General features: G+C 37.7%; 1 protein-coding gene across 2 annotated transcripts; it reads left to right on the forward strand.

Annotated features, from left to right (window-relative positions):
• The first annotated feature begins 14,026 nt into the window (after positions 1-14,026).
• Agtr2 (angiotensin II receptor type 2) lies at positions 14,027-18,200 on the forward strand. Of its 2 annotated transcripts, XM_032890558.1 has the most exons (3): positions 14,027-14,067; positions 14,225-14,285; positions 15,461-18,200. In XM_032890558.1, exon 3 carries the CDS (start codon positions 15,654-15,656, stop codon positions 16,587-16,589), a length of 936 nt encoding a protein of 311 aa, XP_032746449.1. In that variant the 5' UTR covers positions 14,027-14,067; positions 14,225-14,285; positions 15,461-15,653; the 3' UTR covers positions 16,590-18,200. The 2 variants fall into 2 exon arrangements, with proteins under 2 accessions (XP_032746449.1, XP_032746453.1); XM_032890562.1 differs by lacking the exons at positions 14,027-14,067; positions 14,225-14,285 and adding an exon at positions 14,360-14,567 and having other exon boundaries at positions 15,461-18,199.

Here is an 18,200-nt window from a genome sequence, read left to right on the forward strand (position 1 = left end):
GAACCAAAAAAAATAATAATGATAAAGTTAAGCCAGAAAAACATGAGGTCTGTGCCACATATTATTTTGTTTATTTGCTTGCATATGTGATATTTTGTTATTTTCCCAAATAGGCCCTTGTCCCTTGAGGCAAGTGGACTAGGAGAGAAGGCCCACCTTGATTGTTTTCACTGGAAGCAGTCCCTTGGAAGGAGCAGTGCAGAATTTTTGACTCTATCTTTCAGAAGTCTGAATTTGATCACCTTCCTGTGGAAGGCTCCGAAGGAATTGATCATGTGGTCTCATGGGCTTGGTCATGTGACAATGCTAATCAAAGTGTGGCTCAGGTTCTCTAGCCATGGATGGGTTTGGGTGTAGAATGTTTAGAGAGAAAGAGGAAATAGAGTGCTACAAAAATACACATATGTTCCCATACCAGGGTAAGTGTTACAACTGCAGCCATAATAGCAACAGTGTGCACGAATACAGTTATTTACTTAGTACTGTCTCTTAGTACTTTATATGACCGTATTTTCACAAAATGTTCATAATTACCTATGAGGAAACACCATGATTCTTTTTATTTTAAAATTGAAGAAGTTAGATCATGAACCACTTGGTCCCCAGAAAATATTTTATTTATGTTTTCAATGTATTGTGCAAAACTATACATTATCTTGTGTTGGAGAGATGGTTCAATTGTTTAGAATGCTTGTTGCTCTTTCAGAGGATTTGGGTTCACTCCTAGCACCGACATTGTGGCTTACAACTATTCTAACTCCTGTTCCAGGGGAATCTGATGCCTCCATAGCACCAGCTATGTAACTATATCCACGCAGGCAAAAGCATTCATAAACATAAAATTAAATAAAATCCCCACTACATGTATTTTGCTTTGATATAAAGTGACGACACAGAATAATATATAGTACATGACTCATTTATTTGTTTTTGAGTGATTTAATTAAAATGGTAAATATTAATTGACTATATGTTATTCTAAGCATTGTGCTAAATTCTTTGTATGTATTGTCTCAGACAATCTCTTTAATAAGTTTGCCAATGAAACTGAAACAGTAAATGAAATAACTTATCAATGTAACAAATTGTGGAACAAGGATTGAACCTAATTTGTCTGTCTCCTTGACTTGTTTTTCAATTCTCCTTTTAAATTTAGATTTTATTCATAATCATGAACAACTCTAAAATCCAGCTGGACTGGGAAGTGAATTAAGAAAATATGGAACCAAAAAGAACTGTGTTGAACTACTAAAGTCAATACAACTAGATTGGTTTCGGAAGGGGTTCTCCTATGCAACAGAAGTAATGCCATGCTGGTTCGAATAGCTGATGAAATATTTTCAAGCTGCCCATGGTCAGTAATGGCAATCTTATGGTCTTGCCATTACTGGATCCAAAGCTCTCTCCAGTGTTCACAATGCTCATACCATACCTCATCTTTCCAAAGACCATAGGCTTGTTCTCCAACCAGTCCGTATCATCCATGCAGATGAAAAACTGAGATTTTTGTTGGATATCATGCAGTGGTCAGGAAAGCAGGACGTTATGTCTCTGGATGTAGTTCACACCCTGAAATATGTCTCCGCAGATGGAATTGCGACCGGTGATGTTATGAAATGTGAGTTCACCATCCTCACATAAGAATTCTGAAATAATTTTGTGAAAGGAACAAGTCCTGTAACTAAATACTGTCTACCTAGAACTCAGAGCACAATAAAAGTTTCTGATGTCTTTGCAATGTTACGTAAATAGCTTGAAGGAGATGCAACGTAAAGTTTCATACTGACAGCATGTCAACAAACAAGGTACAGTTAACCAGGGGTTGCAAGAAATAGCTACAGGGTAAGGTAGCAACTCCAAGGACTTTAAAATTTGTACGAAATGATACATGCAAACATTGTGTGTATATGTTTGTGTGTTTGTGTGTATGTTAGCAGCAGAATGACATATATACATTATGTCATGTTTAAATCAGGTAAAACATACAGCCATCTTAAACATTTATCACTTCTTTATGATGAAAATGTTCAAATCCTTTCCTTTGCACGCCTTTAAAATGTACAGTTCACTATTCTTATCTGCGGTTACAGTGTAACAGCACACCAGAACTTACTGCACAATCTATTTGTACCTTAGAATCCACTTATCAGTGTTTCCCCACGGTCATTCTGAACATCTGTGAGATCAATCTTTGTAGATTTTCACATTAACAAGACCATGTGATTTGTGTCCTGCTCCATCTGGTTTATTTCATTTAATATAATTATCTCCAGTTCACCCATATAATTACAATTGAGACACTAAGTCTTTTTTGCTGGCTGAAAATGTGTTTCATAGTATGTATGTCGGGCATTTTCTGTATCCATTTATCAGTTGATAGCTACTTTGTTTCCATTCTTGACTGTGAATGGTGCTGAATGAATACTCTAGTGCAGAGAGCTCTTTCACGTTCTCATTTTACTCCCTTTGGACGTACGCCCAGTAGTGAAACCACTGGATTTGATGGCTATATTTATTATTTTTAAAGGAGCATCCATAGTTTTCCATAATAGCGTTTACAAAACTGGATTCCTACCAACAGTGTATGAGGGCTCCCAATTTACCACATCCTTGTTAACACCCCGATCCCATTTTCTAATGACCACACTTTTACTGAGGTGGTGAGGTGCTCTCTCATTTTGTTTTGGATTTCCCTTTTCCCAATGATTGATTGTGGTTGGATATTTTTTCATATATTTGTTGGTCACATGCAAGTCTTCTTTTGAATAATGCTTTTGCTTCTTGCATTTGGGCGTTTAAGTCACATGTAGTAACAGAGATCTAACTTCATTCTTCTGAGTGTGGCTATACCATTTTCCAGATGCCATTTATTGAAAAGATGACTCTTTCTCTGGTGTGTGTTCTTAACACCTTTGTTGACAATCTGTTGGTTGGAGATGCTTGGATGCTCGGTCTCTGGATTATGTTCCATTGGCAAGCTTGTAGAGCATATTCTTAATCAGTGATTGATGAGGAAAGGTCCAGCCCATTGTTAACAGGGACATCCTTGATCTGGTGGTCCTGTATTCTATAAGAAACCAGGCTGAGCAAGCCAGTAAGCAGCACTCTGCCATGACCTCTACAATAGCTCTTGTCTCCAGGTTCCTGCCCTGTATAAGTTCCTGCCTTGGCTTCCCTCAACTGACTATGATTCAGTTTATAAATAACCACTTTCATTTCCAAGTTTCTTTTGGTCATGATGTTTCATCACAGCAATATTTACCCTAAGTTAGGAGAGGACTTAAGTTTTAAATCACTGTGGTGTGTGACTAAATAATGTGGATGAAAATAGATGTATTCAAGATCTTTTAAGATAAATTTGATATGTTTCAAAACACACTTTATTCATTTTATTTTTAATTTGTGAACATTTAAAGAGCTGGCTCCATAGGTCCATTTGTAGTAATAACAAACTTTAAGTTTCTATAAGCCACAATACACTTGCCTTCTTCCCTCTTCCCTCTAGATTGTCCTTATGACAACCAGCCACATTATTTCCTTGATATGTCCACCTGATCCATGTGCTGTTTATCTAATCATTTGAACTGTCTGGTACTTGGTCCTTGAGACCAATGATAACCATGGTACACCAGCACTTTGAATATGTGGAAAACACATTTGTTATTTCAATCCATCGCATAAGATCTACAAAAACAGTAACAAGGACAAATGTTACAAAGGCTTGTGGAAAGATGAAATAGAGGGAGAGGAAGGGAACCATCAAGCAAGTTGGAAGAGAAGGAGGAGGGAGGGAGGGGAGGGAGGGAGAGAGAGAGAGAGAGAGAGAGAGAGAGAGAGAGAGAGAGAGAGAGACAAAGTAGTGACAAAGTTATTTTCCCAGCACAAGCTTCTTCTCAATGGCCAGCAGTGTACTGGTCTGCTTTCAGTCTCCTTTCCTTTACTAGCTGAAAACACTCCAGAGGTGACCCCTGTATTGTTTCCTTTCCATTAACTTTCTTGTCCTAATAACACCCCTAAGACCTTCTCATATTTATGATGCCAAAATGAGAAGGAAATTGTTATGAAAATTTTGTTCTTTGAAATATATTACCCTCTAAGCTCATGGTTATTAAAGGGAAAATTTTATCTTTACTTTGTCAGCACTTGATTCAAGACCTAGTATGTGGTAGGCCTTGAGAAAAAGATTGTTGAAAGAACACATGCTTGAACAAACCTCAGGCTTCAAAGACGTGGATAATGTCAACAGCATCCCACATGGCGCAATGAAGGTTTGTCCAGTATTGACCATATTTGGCTCAGATGACTGGCAAAGTCTGTAATTCCTTCAATGTTTCTTTATGCTTTTCTTTCATGAAGCTGAATGCTTCTCTTAATATAGCATGCTTCTGAGAGAGGGAGAGAGAGAGAGAGAGAGAGAGAGAGAGAGAGAGAGAGAGAGAGCGAGAGCGCATATCTATTGCTTGAACATGAACACAAACTCAGAATAGTGATAATTAACTTATTGCCCAAACAATCAGCAATTGTCAGAAGATTTACTTCATAAGAAAGAAGTATCCACTGGAAGTAAGAAGGAAAGGAGAAAAGGAAAATGGAACTCTAAAGACAAAACGTAGCTTAATCAGAAATAGTCACTTATTACTTTGGTTCACTTTCTCTTGTCATTTTGTATATGAATATACTGACACACACATATAAATACAGAGATTTAAGGTCACCTCATAAACTCATGTGTTAGTTTTTGAATTTAGACTTTCTTCTCCTAACTTGGGTAGAAGTTATTGATCGGAGCAAGAACAACTTAAGAAAATGGCACCCCCTTTCCCATCAACTGTTAACCACCAGTAGTCCCTGAGGAAGGGTGAGACCACAGAAGCCCCTCCACCATTTGTGATAAAACATTGATAGGCCCAGTCTTGTATGTGTCGTGCGTAGATAACCACAACTTCAGTGAGTTCATGGGTTTAACAACTGGGCCTTGTATAGATCATCTTTTTTGGCTGATCATACCTACATTGTCTGCTTCATATATGTATATATTCTATGTTTCCTGGTATGTGGGAGACATGATATTTCTGTCCTGTGCTATTTGGGGCTGAGCACTCTACCATTACATACTCTAGGTATTTTGGCCACTTACTGGTTTCTGCGTTATTCATCATTGAGTAACTTTTCTTTTGAGATTTTTATTTACTTATTTTTAGTTCATACATCTGAGTGCCTGAATGCATGTCTGTGAACCATGTTCATTCAGTGCCCACAAAGGTCAGAAGGCATTTGATCCCTTTGGACTAGAGTTACAGATGATTGTAAGCTGCCAGGTGGGTGCTGGGAATTGAACCCAGGCTCTGTGCAAGAAAAGCCAGTCCTCTTAACCTTTGAGCCATCTCTCCAGACCCAAGGAACTTTAAAACCTCTTTCTGCTTCGATTACTGCACTTCTTCTCACTTAAAAGACAGAGATGACAGACATCTCTCATAATTACTGCAAAGTATCTGTGAACTCTGTTAAATTCTCAACTTGGACTTTACTGTCTTCTTCTCCATTTTGTTCACATTCTTCAGCATCAGCAAACCCCTAACATTTCCTTGGGGATTTCATGTTTATGGAAATGAAATTAACCCCTCTTTACAAAAACTCTGGGGGATCATAAGATGCAATGAACTCTAGAGACAGTTTGCATGATGTTTACTTTTTGCACTCATGCCAAAGAACCCTGACTGAGGGTTTAGTAGTAAATAATAGTATATGTATGTATGTATATATATATATATATATATATATATATATATATCATTAGGGCGAGTAATCTTATGCTAGCAGTAGGAAATGTTAACTGAATGAGTAGCTTAGTTTATTGTAATTCATCGGTCACAGATTCCTGGCACTGAAAATTGAGAAAGCTGGGTTGTAAACAGTTAACACCACATTGTGTCTTGGGGATCATTTATTTGTGTTGATTTGTTTCCTTTTCTATTAGGCAATCTCCTTTGAAATTTACAGGTTATAGCTCTCTAGTTAAAGCTTAAAAGAAAAGAATAGCACTCAGAAAGGGTTGGGTAAGAGTTACTGCTGATGGGTATCAACTTTCTTTTAGAAGTGATGAAAGTGTTTTAGAATTATTCCGTACTGATTGTTGTACAAGTCTGTTAATGCTAAAACTCACTGAATTGTACATTTTAATTCAGTACTCTGTAAGACTCACTCTGGCATCTCCATCTCGATCCTGTTTGTTAAGTAGGTCTCAAATTCTTCTTTCCTGCAGCCACAGTGTCTAATACCCAAGAAGACCATATCCAGCTCTTGCTCATTGAAGTGACCACTGATGTGATTGCAAGATCATCTCAGATGTCCTGGAGCTGTGTCTCACCTTATTAAATGAGGGACACAGGACTTCTTGGAGCTCCCAAAGTCTTTTAAACATTTTACTAGGAACTTCTTTAGTAGTCTTGGTTTCCTTATTTAACTTGAGACTCTGTACACTTTCTGGAAAGGCAGAATACTAGATCAGTTACTTCAGTCTACCATTGACTTGTTGTTCTGGTCCCCTTTTTGGTTGCTGTTTGTTTGTTTGCAGTGTCAGAGTCATGAAGTCTAGATCTACCCTGATGGCTCTCCTGCACAGTCACTCACATCGGTGAGACAACATGGGAAGCAGCTGATTTGAAAGTAACTCTTTCCCTTTAGAGGACAGCACAGCCACAGAATTCTCCGTTATGTTCCTCACAAATAACCCTCACAACGTGATCATTGAAAATAGTCTTCAGGACTTTTGCAGAAGCTTATTGAAGAATTGAATCAGTTCCTCTAGGTTCAGGAACCCACTTCTCATGGTATCTCAGACTTCCTTAAGCTGCAAGACATTGTGATTTACTTCTTTATCACCCATACCACAGCTGGTAATTCTGTATTTGCACCCCAGGATAGTTATGCAACTGTGAGTAGCATGAGGATAGAGACCCTACACAGAGGCAGGACTCTAAGTTGTAGAGTTTAAATTGAATTTTTATTACATGTGTGTTTATGTGTGTTGTATGTTGCAGGGGTAAGCACACACACACACACACACACACACACACACACACGGAGGATAGAAAACAACTTGCATGAGGCAATTTTTTTTGTCGCTTGCATAGATTCTGAGGATCCAACTTAGGTCATCGGGCTATTTAACCATTTAACCACTGAACCACATTGCTAACCCCTTTGAATTACATATTTTAATAGATTGATAGATAACATGTAAATTATATGTCAAGTTAGAACTAAATAACAACCAAAGGGAACAATTTAAATTATGTAGTCACTATACAATAAAAGCAGAATAAAATAGGTGTGTAAATAATACCATCCATTTGTAGATATCTAAATATGTGCTATTTTATTCATGGTTAGGTTGCATATTATATGCATTATAAATTCTGCTGTTGCTTACAGATTTTACGAATTTTATTGAGTCCACATTTTTCTTACATAAACATAATTCCTCTTGATAAGCCTCCTATTTGCATTTCCTTGGAGTAAAAATCTTAGAGTCCACCTACAAATGTTTCCCATCTTTGTTTCCCATCTAATCCTAAATTGTTTTATGTTCCTGTAAACAAAACACTTTCAAAGATGTGCAGCTCTATCCTTCAGTGGCCTAAAGGAGAGGTGGGGGCAAACAAACTCCTTAAAGCCAAATACTCATCTTTTCTTTATTTGTCAACATTTTATATGATTTGATGGCCTGTCTTGGAGAGAACATTATTTTGCTGCCTTTTCTCTCTTTTTGGTGAGAGATTGCTCTCTCCTCTCTCTAAATGTGTGAATTTGTCTAGTTAATCAAAGTAGAGCTTGAATGACTGGTGGCTATCATAGAGCAGGAATGTGACTATATCAATAAACTTTATTGATAATAATACCATTTAAAATAATGGATAAACACAATGAGATGGCCTCTGAACACAGCTAAAAGAGGCAAAACTGGTTGAGAAAATGTCTTGGGGAGCTCATCATTGTCATTCATGGGAAGATATTTGATGCAAAAATTTCCCACAGCTCAGGTGAGATATATATGCTCCTGGTCACCAGGTTGCCTGGTATGATTTTATAGTCACCAAAGCAGATTCCAAGGTTAGCTTCATCTGTAAACTTGAGTGAAACCTGGACTCATCTGCAAGAGGGAACCTTGAACTGAAGAATCACTCGTATCAGATTGTCTGTGTGGGCATACAGTGGAGAGCATTGTTTAATTGCTAATTGCCTAGTCCACTGTAGGTGGTGCCATCACTGGGCTGTTGTGCCAGGGCTGTATAAGAAAAATAGCTGAGCAAACAGTGGGGAGCAGAATGCAGAGTTCTTCTGGTTCCTCCCTGGTCCCTGCTTTGGTTCCTCTCTCTAGGTTCTTGCCTTGCCTTTGGTTGGTGAAGAACTGTAAAATGTAGGATGCAACAATCCCTTTTATGAACAGGTTGGTTTTTGTGATGGCGTTTATTACAGCAACATAAAGTACACGGAGACATCAGCTTTCTTTTACTCCTTGATATTAAGAAAATATGGAAAGGGTTCCTCAGGGGAATGTTCTGTACATGAGATAGGTTTTGAATTTGAGATCCTCCTGCTTCAGCCTCCTGCATGCTGGAATTATATGCTTGTGCTAACACACCTGGATGTTTCAGTTAGGGTGTGTTTGTGTGTGTGTGTGTGTGTGTGTGTGTGTGTGTGTGTGTGTGTGTGTTATGACTTCATTCATCAAAGAATTCCTGTATTTGTAGCTAGTTTTCCCAGACTGCATAGTCTGAACAGTAAACACTAAATATGCAAACTATTATTTTCAACTCCAGGACTTAATACAGTACATGCTGGTTCTAAACAGGAGACATTTGGAATCAGGACATTATTAGTTCACTCGTTTTGGGCTGGCAGGCTGACCTTAGGGTCACTGAGAGGGTGGGATATCTCAATTGTACAATAATAAATTAGCTATAAGGTACCTGCTTTGTGAAGATTTTAATACTACTGACAAACCAAGGGTCTCAGTACATTGAGAAAGTTAGATTTATGGGCCTCAAGCCCAAGGACCAAACTAAGTGTGATGATTTGTTTTTCCACTACACTTTGAGAGATCCTGTCTGACAAAATTTAATCATCCTACTACTTGACAGTGCTGTTAAAATATTGTCAAAACAACTGGTTGGTTTGGCTAACTTAATCAATTGGCCATTTGGGTACTATAGTTAAGCTAATCAATTTAGTCCTATCCTAAATGGATTATGGAAAATGTCAACTCAGCTAATGTAAGCAAAGAAGATAGACAGTTTTAATTAATTAGTTTACTTTGCCACCAGTATAATTATATAGCATCTGAGATGTCATTTGATGGAAATAGGGTGCCTTCTGTGAGATCTTGATTGGAATCTAACGCTTAGGCCTGCAGGTGCCTTTCAGGAGAAGATAAATAGAGCATTTCCTTCTGATTTTGATACTAAATTCAACTGAAAGCAACTGGTCTCAGGGATACATTAAGCCAGCCAGTCATCCGTTCGTCTCATCACGTAGACTCCACCTTGATAACTGCTTTAATAGCTCTCTCACTCAATCTTTTTGTGAGGCCTAGGCAGATTCAGAGCAAGGGATATGTCTGTCAATTTACCTTAAGTCTGCTTTATACAAAATGGTCGATTTAACTACTAGTTTTCAAAGGGGAGTATATTTTATTATTATTGATATACGGATACATTTAAAAACCAGGTTAGCATATATAAAGATAAAAATTGCACATTGAGTATAAAAACCTGAAACTGAAACAGGTGATGGGAAAATACTTTCAACACTTGGAGTAGAACAATAGAAGAAAAGCTCTAACACATATAGCCCCACTGCAAAACAGTCAAGTAAATGTGTATGAAATGATACCTAGCCTTCATATGGAAATAAATGCAAACTAGAAATGAGATCTGGGAAGGGAAGTTGATGGGTTAACAGATGGGCTGAATGAGGCCACACCTCTCTACAGAAGGCCACCTGCAACCTTCTAAATACCCTGTGTGATCCATCATTTATACAGTGAGAAGCCAACTTCTCAAAACTATGTGTGTAAGCACAACAAAAACAAACCTCTGTAAGGAAGGGAATTCCTAGACTCTGGCATATTCTTACAAATGAGTAATATAAACATGGAGAACAAGAGGAGGCCATCAGTTCTGATGGATAAGGCATCCAAAATAAGTGCAAGCCAGATACAAGCAGCATGAGTGATTAGCTTTTTAAAGTTGCTTTGACTGATCCAAAGCTCAGAGTGTAACTCAAGTCCACATCAGACTCACAGCAATCCTCCTGCCTCAGATTTCTGAATGTTGAGATTTATGGCCATGAGACACCAATCTTTATTCCCATTATTTAATTTCGAAGAGAGGACCTTCTGTCCCCCCCCCCCCGATTTCATTGTATATTCCTATTCTCCTTGTGTTGGAAACCAAATAGAGGCACGGAAATGATATGTGAGGAGGGACGTGCTGATTCTAAGTGCTGTATTAACTTCCTTGCATTCAGGCCCTTTCAGATCTGGGAAAGTGGCAGTTGGAGTATGGATAAATGAACTGAAGGAAGACTAGTATGAAGTATGTTTCTGTGTATATGTGTATGATGAGAGAGTGTATTAAATCTGGGAGAAGTGAAAGAAAATTGGTCTGGAGGGGAACTCAGAGATGCCTGGGATCGTGGAAAATATCTGAAATATTTAGACAAAACAGCTGCTCTAATCCTCACCTTGATACTGATCATGTATCCCAGCACATTTTACACACCACTTTCCTTCTTGGAAGCGTACTCTATATAGGGAGGAAGGTAGAGAAAGGGAACAAATTTTTTTCATGAACTTTGTATCTTTCATCATTGGAGAAAAAATAACTTTTTAAACCCTGGTCCTTGAGCTAAAGAGATGGTTTAGTGGTTAGGAGCACTTGCTGCTCTTGCAGAGGACCTTGGTTTTTTTCCCAGGATGCATGTGGCAGCTCATCGACTTTTGTTAACTCTGGTTTTAGGGGATCTGATGCCTTCTTCTGTCCTTTGCAGGCACTGCATGCACATAGTGCACTTCTGTCTACGAAAGCAAAGCACTCATACACATACAGGAAAAATAAATCCATCTTAAAACGAAAACTTCGGTCCTTTCAAATGTATTGTTAAGTAATCTTACAGGAAAGAATAGGTTCTCAGAAAAATGTGATTTACTATTAAATCTGCTAGCTTAGATTAATTTGTTCTTAAGAGCTGCATAATTTATTCAAATGACCCAAAGCTTTTAAAGTCAATCTTCAAGTTAAAAATAAAAAAATCCAGTCCCCGGGAGAATGGTTTTTTCCTCGTGTTGTATTGCTTCCCATGACTGACATTTATTTGACTCTCAAGTGTATTTACATTGTTGGCTTAGCTGGGAGTTCGTTGCTGAATCAATAATGTGCTGTACTTTTTCTTTTTTGCTTTGAGTGGTGTCAATATTATTGCTATTTCCTTTTTCTCCCCCCTTCATTCCTTGCAGTTACAAATTTTGTCTTTGGTCTGTGGACATTTTTATTTTAAAGTTATGAAGAAACAAAGTAAAGGTCTTTTTAACCTCACGGGAAGTGTCTCTCTTTCAAGTTTATTTACGTCAGAACTTGCTGTAGTGAAGAATGAAAGCTCTAGACAAGGTCCCCTGCTTCTAAAGAGTGTTCAAGGCTGGGTCTCTTGGAGGGCAGCCTGCAGGGTTTTTTCCCCCCTCTAAAGTTTATAGCTCACTGCATGATCATTTTCTTTGCAAGTGAACACAAAGGGGGGCTTGAACTAGAACAGGATAGGAACCTGACCACTCAGAAGATCTAGCCTGGAAAATTCCCTGTATGTGGCAAAAACAAACATTTGAAATGAAGGCAGAAACCAGGCTTAAACAAAGACTGAAACTCATTCTCTTTTCAAATCTCCTGCCGATAAACATATGTGCCCAGTCTTTTGTTTCCCAGACATCAGGTTTCCATTATTTAAACAGAGCTTCTACCTGGATCTGTCAAGAGCATGAGGCAGACATATTTAAGATTTTTACAAACTGGTGTATGTGTATATTAGGTGAGTTTTGCAAATGTTCAAATTCATTTAATCAAAAGAAGCGCTACAATGGTGTCCTTAATCCTTTTATGATTACTGCAATTTTCAGACAATGTGAACAACACTTATTGCTTCTATATGCTCTTGTCTTGTAGCATTTACTTTAATATCAGTGGACAGACAGATATCACAAGTCGTCTGCTGTTTCTTGAGACATTTGTAATTTTGTACTCTGGTACACTTCTCTTTCCTTGTTCTACTGAACTCCATACTTATCTATGAAAATACTAAGAACAAACATATATATTCCTCTGCTTGCAGCTTGGGAGGCATTATTTATTCAAATGACCCAAAGCTTTTAAAGTCAATCTTCAAGTTAAAAATAAAAAAAAATGGTACTGCCAATGTACCACGCCCTGCTTCCTTGAAGAATAGGATTCAGGGGAATCATTGTAATTGCAGATCTCTTTGTGGTGTTGTGGGTTGCTTGGTTATCAGCACTAACTGCAGAAAATTTCACGATTCCATATTTCTCTTCCCTGATTTCTGTTTTGCTAATACATTAAAAAAAGAACACTTTTGCTTGCATAGCAAACTTTCTTCTTCTTTGACTCTTTTGCAATAGCTTGTTAACTGTCCATAACGAAGACTGTCTGTAAATACTGTATGTATTCTCTTTGCTGAACAAAAGGTGAAACAAAAGGATCAGCAAGCAGGGTAGAGATTAAAACATATGAGTCCTGGCAAGAGTTTACTTTTGTTGAAATTCACATGTCCTCATAACAGCTATGGGACCCCAGGGAATTTATTTAAAATCTGTCACCCTGTGTTTCCTGAATCATAGATTGGCAATACTATTAATACGTTTTAGGGTATGCGCTGTGTGTTAGGCATCATTTTCAGTACTCTAAATATAATGATTCATTTACTTTTAGTAACTTCATGCTATGAGTAACTAATATCCCCATTTCTCAGATGAGAAAGCAGAGACAAGAAGAAGGCAAGTCATGTGACTCCATTCATAGAACTGAGATGTGGTTTGTGAAGCCAAGTGTTTGGCCTTCAGAGGCCATTGCTTACCACTTGCTATGGTGCTCTCTGTTGATCTAGTGAGCACACAGTACTTAGTACATCATTAGGCACGGAGGACCTGCTGTCAGCTGGTACTGTCCAGTACCATCACCTCGTATGGACTGCCTCCATTTTTATTTTATTTAATTTTTTTTTTTGCTGCTTCTGGCTGGTATGAAGGGGATTGTTCTTCCACAGAAAAGGAAAAACCGTCATAACAATAGCAGCATAATCATCCTTTACCTTGTCTGCTGTATATTTGAGCTACAGTTATGACAGTCACATGAAAAAAGGCACTAAATGGAACTTTATTTTTGTCCTGACAAAATTTTATCCTTCTTATCCTCAACCTTCTAGCAGCAGGGCAACTGACCAAAATGGTTCAAAGTAAGGTAAAAAACTTAAAAGTCACAGATGTCAAGTAGAATGGCTACCATTCTTTAATAAACAATGTTAAAACATTTAAAATGTACTGAAAGCTGTAAAAGATGCTTGTGAACAAAAACTGCTACTAGAACCAACTTTGTACTCTTTCTAGTCCTTAACTGATTTTAGAAAGCCAGGATCAGAAAAATAGAAAGAAAAAAAAATTCTGCTAAAAATTATATTCTTCTCTTAAAGAAAGCCACAGAGTTTAAAATTCTCTAACACATTTGTGGAAACTTTATTTTTTTTTTTGTTTGAGATTTATTTGAATGAGCTGTTATGATTGGAGACATGAGAATTTCAGATTAATGTTTTGCAGCCAGAAAAAAAAGCCCTCTGGAAAGCTGGCAAGTGTTCATAAGTCAGCTCCAGAATTATGTAGGTTGAAGGCTCCCCAGTGGACAGAGCGAATATATAAGAAGGAAACCAGAGGTCTGGTGCAGTTACATCCCAGAGTCTGGGGATGGAGCGAGCACAGAATTGAAAGCTCTCTTCAGCCTGCATTTTAAGGTAAGTCAGAACAATTTACACATGCTTGACTCGGGAAGGGGAACATTCAGCAATAAAAAGGTTTGTATGTGTGCATGTATGAATGTTTTCTTTTTCCTGTTTTTAACACTGCCTTTTGCAGAATGCCTTAATTCTTTAACTGCTGTTTCTCTTACAGGAGTGCGTGTGGGAAGCTCAGTAAGCTGATTTATGATAACTGCTTTAAACACTGGCAACTAGTAAGTCTTTAGTGGGATTTATTTTTGATGTTGCATGTTAATTTCGAAGGTCAGAGAAAAGAATGGGCCTTTGACAGAAACGGTGGCTTGCCGTTTCTTAGGAAGTTCTCTGGAGGTTACATTTAAAATAGAGTATGTGCTTGTATGTACTTTGAAATGATCTGGTGTAATAGTTTTGCTCTCTTTGTGTTTATCTTTAGTTCTCTTTTGTTTCTAAGTAGTGTTGCTAGTTTAAAGAAAATAACAGGCTTCGCACCTGAACACTGTTGTTAATTCTGGAAGGTAATGACTATTCATTTCTGTTACACTGAAAAGATAGCAAAGAAAAAGTGGCAAGACTATATCATAATTAGTCACTTACGTCTAATTCTGATTTAACTGAACCACCAAAGCTATGTCTGTCTGCCCCTGACTGGTTTGCTGTTTTTTTTTTTATCTTCTATTTAAACTGAAAATGGATTTGTTTATTATGAAACAAATCAGATTTAAATATCTGTATTGAAAACCAGTATTGATTATCAAAATTTTTAGGTAAAGAAATACATTCATATCTGTAATTTCTTCTTGTTATTGTTAAAACAAAGGAAAAATAGGTTTTTTTAATTAGCAAAACCCAACCCTGACTCTTTAGCCTAATATGTGCCTTCTGCCTATTTTTTCAGCTCTCAGTACACTTACCTATTTTCCCTATGGTTTATGTTACTTATACTTTCCATAGCTGTAACAAGTTGTACATAATAAGTTACTTCAAGAAAGCATTTCTCTATGAAGCAGTGGGTAGCAGCAAGACTTCTAGAAAGCACACAGATGGAAAAATCGTCTTGTTTTTTTAACTATCACATTGTCTTTCGGCTCCTTGTTTGTCTCATGTCGTCTACCCTGATTAGTTTTTATACTAGTCATTTGGCTCTTGACTTTTCAAAGATGAGAGAAGAGAGACACAAGATGTTTTCTTCAGAATTTTCAGTCTAATGCTACTGAGGAAATGCTGTTTTTTTTTCCTCCTCAAGATGTATTAGTACTCTCAGCCAGTAAATGCCAGCCAGGCATGGTGCTTTTTTGATTTCTATAACCACTTACATTATTTTGGCCTTTGACAAATTTTCAAAATGCTTATGAGTCAAATTTCCACTAGGCTTTCGGTGTGCCTTTAGCCTTCTCTTTTTCTCCCCCAGAAAGAGTGTAAGGATTGGGAGTCTCTGACAGTTCAATATGAAGGACAACTTCAGTTTTGCTGCCACCAGCAGAAACATCACCAGCAGTCTTCCTTTGATAATCTCAATTAACTGGCACCAATGAGTCCGAGATTTAACTGCTCACACATGTTCAGCAGATAAGCATTTGGAAGCAATTCCTGTTCTCTACTACATGATTTTTGTGATTGGTTTTGCTGTTAACATTGTTGTGGTCTCACTGTTTTGTTGTCAAAAGGGCCCTAAAAAGGTGTCCAGCATTTACATCTTCAATCTGGCTGTGGCCGACTTACTTCTTTTGGCCACCCTCCCTCTGTGGGCAACCTATTACTCTTATAGATATGACTGGCTCTTTGGACCTGTGATGTGCAAAGTGTTTGGTTCTTTTCTGACCCTGAACATGTTTGCAAGCATTTTTTTTATTACCTGCATGAGTGTTGATAGGTACCAGTCGGTTATCTACCCTTTTCTGTCTCAGAGAAGGAATCCCTGGCAAGCATCTTACGTAGTTCCCCTTGTTTGGTGTATGGCTTGTCTGTCCTCATTGCCAACATTTTATTTCCGAGATGTCAGAACCATCGAATACTTAGGTGTGAATGCTTGTATTATGGCTTTCCCACCTGAGAAATATGCTCAGTGGTCTGCTGGGATTGCCTTAATGAAAAATATTCTTGGCTTTATCATTCCTTTAATATTCATAGCAACGTGTTACTTTGGAATCAGAAAACATCTGTTGAAGACCAATAGCTATGGGAAGAACAGAATTACCCGTGACCAAGTCTTGAAGATGGCAGCTGCTGTTGTGTTGGCATTCATCATTTGCTGGCTTCCCTTCCATGTTCTGACCTTCTTGGATGCTCTGACCTGGATGGGTATCATTAATAGCTGTGAAGTTATAGCAGTCATTGACCTGGCACTTCCTTTTGCCATCCTCCTGGGATTCACCAACAGCTGTGTTAATCCCTTCCTGTATTGTTTCGTTGGAAACCGCTTCCAACAGAAGCTTCGCAGTGTGTTTAGAGTTCCCATCACTTGGCTCCAAGGCAAGAGAGAGACTATGTCTTGCCGAAAAGGCAGTTCTCTTAGAGAAATGGACACCTTTGTGTCTTAAATCTGTTAGTGGGATGCATGTAATCAGCCTAGCAATGGTTTGGAGGCCCACACAAATGATCTTTATGACATCAGTATAATATATAATTCTTGCTTTTTTTAAGCTTTTATTTACTCCCCCCAGAACAGAAATCAAGTATAATTATAAACCTTTATACTCCACCAGCTTTCAGTGATAGTGCCTTCTTTTTCTGGTCCGTTGGCAGGAGATTGTCATATGTGAGCTTTATCTATAATCTAGAAGTATCTGGGGGAATTATCTCAACTTATAATTAAAAACAAATTATGAGTGGTGATTTGATGTCTCAGATTTCTCCCTGGAAAATGCTGGCATTTCTTAGAGGAGTTTTATGTCCATTTTCATCCGATATTTTTTTCTCTTGAACAAGGGCCAATTTGAACTTCTTACACTTTCCAACCATATGATAGAGCATGAGAGGTGGGCACTAAGTTTAGCATGCTATACCCTTCTATATATGCCATAGGTTGGTAGTGGCTTATTCAGTCTCTAAATATATAGGTTCTCCTTTTAAAGAAATTGTAAGTTGTGTTCCTTTTCCATTTCACTCAAGTATAGCTTTTTACTTACTATCTAAAACCACTGAGTAGATCTAGAATGTGGTTTAAATCACACTTCTCTATTAGCTTATCCTTGAAGTTATAGAGCGCACGCTATTTAGTAAAACAGAACTGCCCTGAAAAAGTATTTTATTAACCACAAAACTGAATATACACTTGGAAAACTTTTCATCCATTTTGACTATTGTTTCAAGTTTTCTATTCTCTTCTGATGATTTTTGAACACGACAACAAAACACTGTATTATTAGATGACATAAAGGTCACTTTTTACATTTTTAACCTTTTGAACATGGTGCTTTGATATATTCTATGGTGACTTGAGTTTAATTATTCATGCTTTTGTTCTGGGCTGCGCCCCAAAATATCTTTTTGACCCTGAAAAGAGAGGATTCTTTAATTTGTAGCTTTATAATAAACTGCACACTGGCATAGGAAAAGGTTATGTCAGAATGGAAGTTTGATGCCTTCTTGGGAGCAAACAGACCCAGAAAAACGGCAAGTTTGGTGTCCAACAAGGAACTTGTCAGAACAAAGGCCCCCTGGGGAGTAGTTTGAATCTGCATTTCTGGGCACAGTTCCAGAATATATAAGAGTCTGTGAAGGTGATTTAAATCAAGCCCAGGTCCACAGAGCTCATTCTCAACAAGAGTACATCTCTTACATTAGAGGAATATTAATACTGGAAACTGAGTTACCTAAAGTTCACTCAAACTTCACAATAAGTATTAATTCAAAAGTTCAAAATGTCATTCTCTTCCTGCCCCATATTATACCAGGTCACCTAAGACCTTTCTGGACTGATGCTGACCTCTGAGGTAGATTTAAAGTTTTGGGAACTTAACATTTCTGTCAGATTTCAGGCTTTTTCGGTTGAAGAATCCTCTCATACCCCTTCCTTGGAAAACCCTGATTTCATGTATCCATATTATGTGTTACTAAGATCAAGTAGCTAAATATATAATCAGTTATGACTTTGTGTTTTAAGTAATTTTACACAACATCTCATAAAAATAAAATCATTATTGGGAGAC

The sequence above is a fragment of the Rattus rattus genome, chromosome 1 (assembly GCF_011064425.1).
Source record: "Rattus rattus isolate New Zealand chromosome 1, Rrattus_CSIRO_v1, whole genome shotgun sequence".
Lineage (NCBI taxonomy): Eukaryota > Metazoa > Chordata > Mammalia > Rodentia > Muridae > Rattus > Rattus rattus.

Bases quoted from the DNA above. Each gene is read 5' to 3' on its own strand.
- Agtr2 (XM_032890558.1), top strand. From the start codon at position 15,654: ATGATTTTTGTGATTGGTTTTGCTGTTAACATTGTTGTGGTCTCACTG.